General features: G+C 38.3%; 1 protein-coding gene across 1 annotated transcript; it reads left to right on the top strand.

Annotated features, from left to right (window-relative positions):
• The first annotated feature begins 398 nt into the window (after positions 1-398).
• Positions 399-1352, top strand: LOC129076432 (olfactory receptor 51A4-like). Its single transcript, XM_054580606.1, has one exon. It carries the CDS (start codon positions 399-401, stop codon positions 1350-1352), a length of 954 nt encoding a protein of 317 aa, XP_054436581.1.
• Positions 1353-1613: the final 261 nt, after the last annotated feature.

Below are 1613 nucleotides of genomic sequence, written 5' to 3'. Positions count from 1 at the left end.
AAACTTTTAGTTCACCTAAGGTGACTAAAAATAAAAGTAGAAGCAAACATAAATAAAGAGATAGAAAAGGTTCTGAGAATAAAATTTTTCTAAACACTGGATAAAAACAAAATTATATCCTCAGTTTTCATTGTTACTTGATCAATGATTAAGTGTTATAAGCCAAAAGAACTCTAGTAGCTCTAACATTTGAAAAGCAATTACTTATTGCCTTAATTTCAGGCAGTTATTCAGTCAGGTTTGGAAACATTCTTAAGATCAATCCTTGATGTAAAGATGCCTAGAATTAGTACTGTCCAGAGAAGTCACATGCATTCTGTCCTATTTTAAAATGTATGTTTTTCTTTCAATAGGAACATTTAGAAACTGACCTGGGGTGGATTTCAAGAAATATCTTTATGGGGTTTATAAACAATAGCTGGTTCCAGCCACCCACTCTTCTTCTAATAGGCATTCCTGGACTGGAGGCTGTACAAATATGGATCTCTATCCCACTGTGTGCCATGTATGCAATTGCCCTCCTAGGGAACTGTATCATTCTCTTTGTTATCAAAACCACCTTTAGTCTTCATGAGCCTCAGTATATCTTTCTGTCTATGCTGGCAGCAACAGATGTGGGTCTGTCTTTATCAACTCTACCTACAGTACTCAATGTCTTCCTCCTAAATCACAGAGAGATTGAATTCCACTCTTGCCTAACACAGATGTTCTTCATCCATACCTTCTCCTCCATGGAGTCAGCCATCCTACTGGCCATGGCATTTGATCGAATTGTAGCTATTCGAAACCCACTACACTACACCGTGGTCTTAACCCCTCCTCTGATTATTGGGATGGGGCTGGCAGCCCTGGTTAGGGGTGTAGTGTTAATGGCACCATTGCCAATCCTGCTCAAACGATTGTCCTTCTGCAAAGATGTTAATTTATCTCATTGTTACTGTTATCACCCTGATGTTATGAAGCTGGCCTGTGGCCCTGTCAGAGTCAACATCATCTACGGGTTGTTCCTTGTCCTCTGCTCCTTTGGAGTTGACTTTATCTTCATTGTCATTTCATACATCTTGATTCTGAAAACAGTGCTGGGTGTTTCCTCGGAAGATGGCCAGCTCAAGGCGCTTAACACTTGTGTTTCCCACATTTTCACTGTATGCATTTTTTATGTGCCACTTATTGTGCTGGCTGTAATTCACAGGTTTGGTACATTCACATCTCCTCTTCTACATGTCACCATGGCCAACCTTTTCCTCTTCTTGACTCCGGTCCTTAACCCCTTAATTTATAGCTTAAAAACTAAACAGATAAGGTCTGCAATACACAAGATATTTAAGGGCAGGAGAAACTGGCTCAAATAGTCAGGTATGGACTTAGCAAAAACAATGCCCTGAATCTCTCTTCTCCTTTTATCTGTCAGCTACCCTCTTGGAAATATGTCATCATTTAACAGTATGGTTTTGTGAGAGTTGAGGGTTCTTTTCATGTTTATCAAGAAGATGATAGTACTTTGGTTATTGTCTTAATCCAATTAATCATCCATAGTATTGCATAAGGGATCATACTGAAATGATTTTTATGTTTATTCTCTATTTAAATATTTAAGTTTAAATAGTTAAATG

Source organism: Pteronotus mesoamericanus, unplaced genomic scaffold, assembly GCF_021234165.1.
Source record: "Pteronotus mesoamericanus isolate MK-2021 breed Mesoamerican mustached bat unplaced genomic scaffold, CSHL_Meso_final contig_591, whole genome shotgun sequence".
NCBI lineage: Eukaryota > Metazoa > Chordata > Mammalia > Chiroptera > Mormoopidae > Pteronotus > Pteronotus mesoamericanus.
The sequence above is the reverse complement of the archived record's forward strand: the minus strand, read 5'-3'. Positions and strand labels throughout refer to the sequence as shown.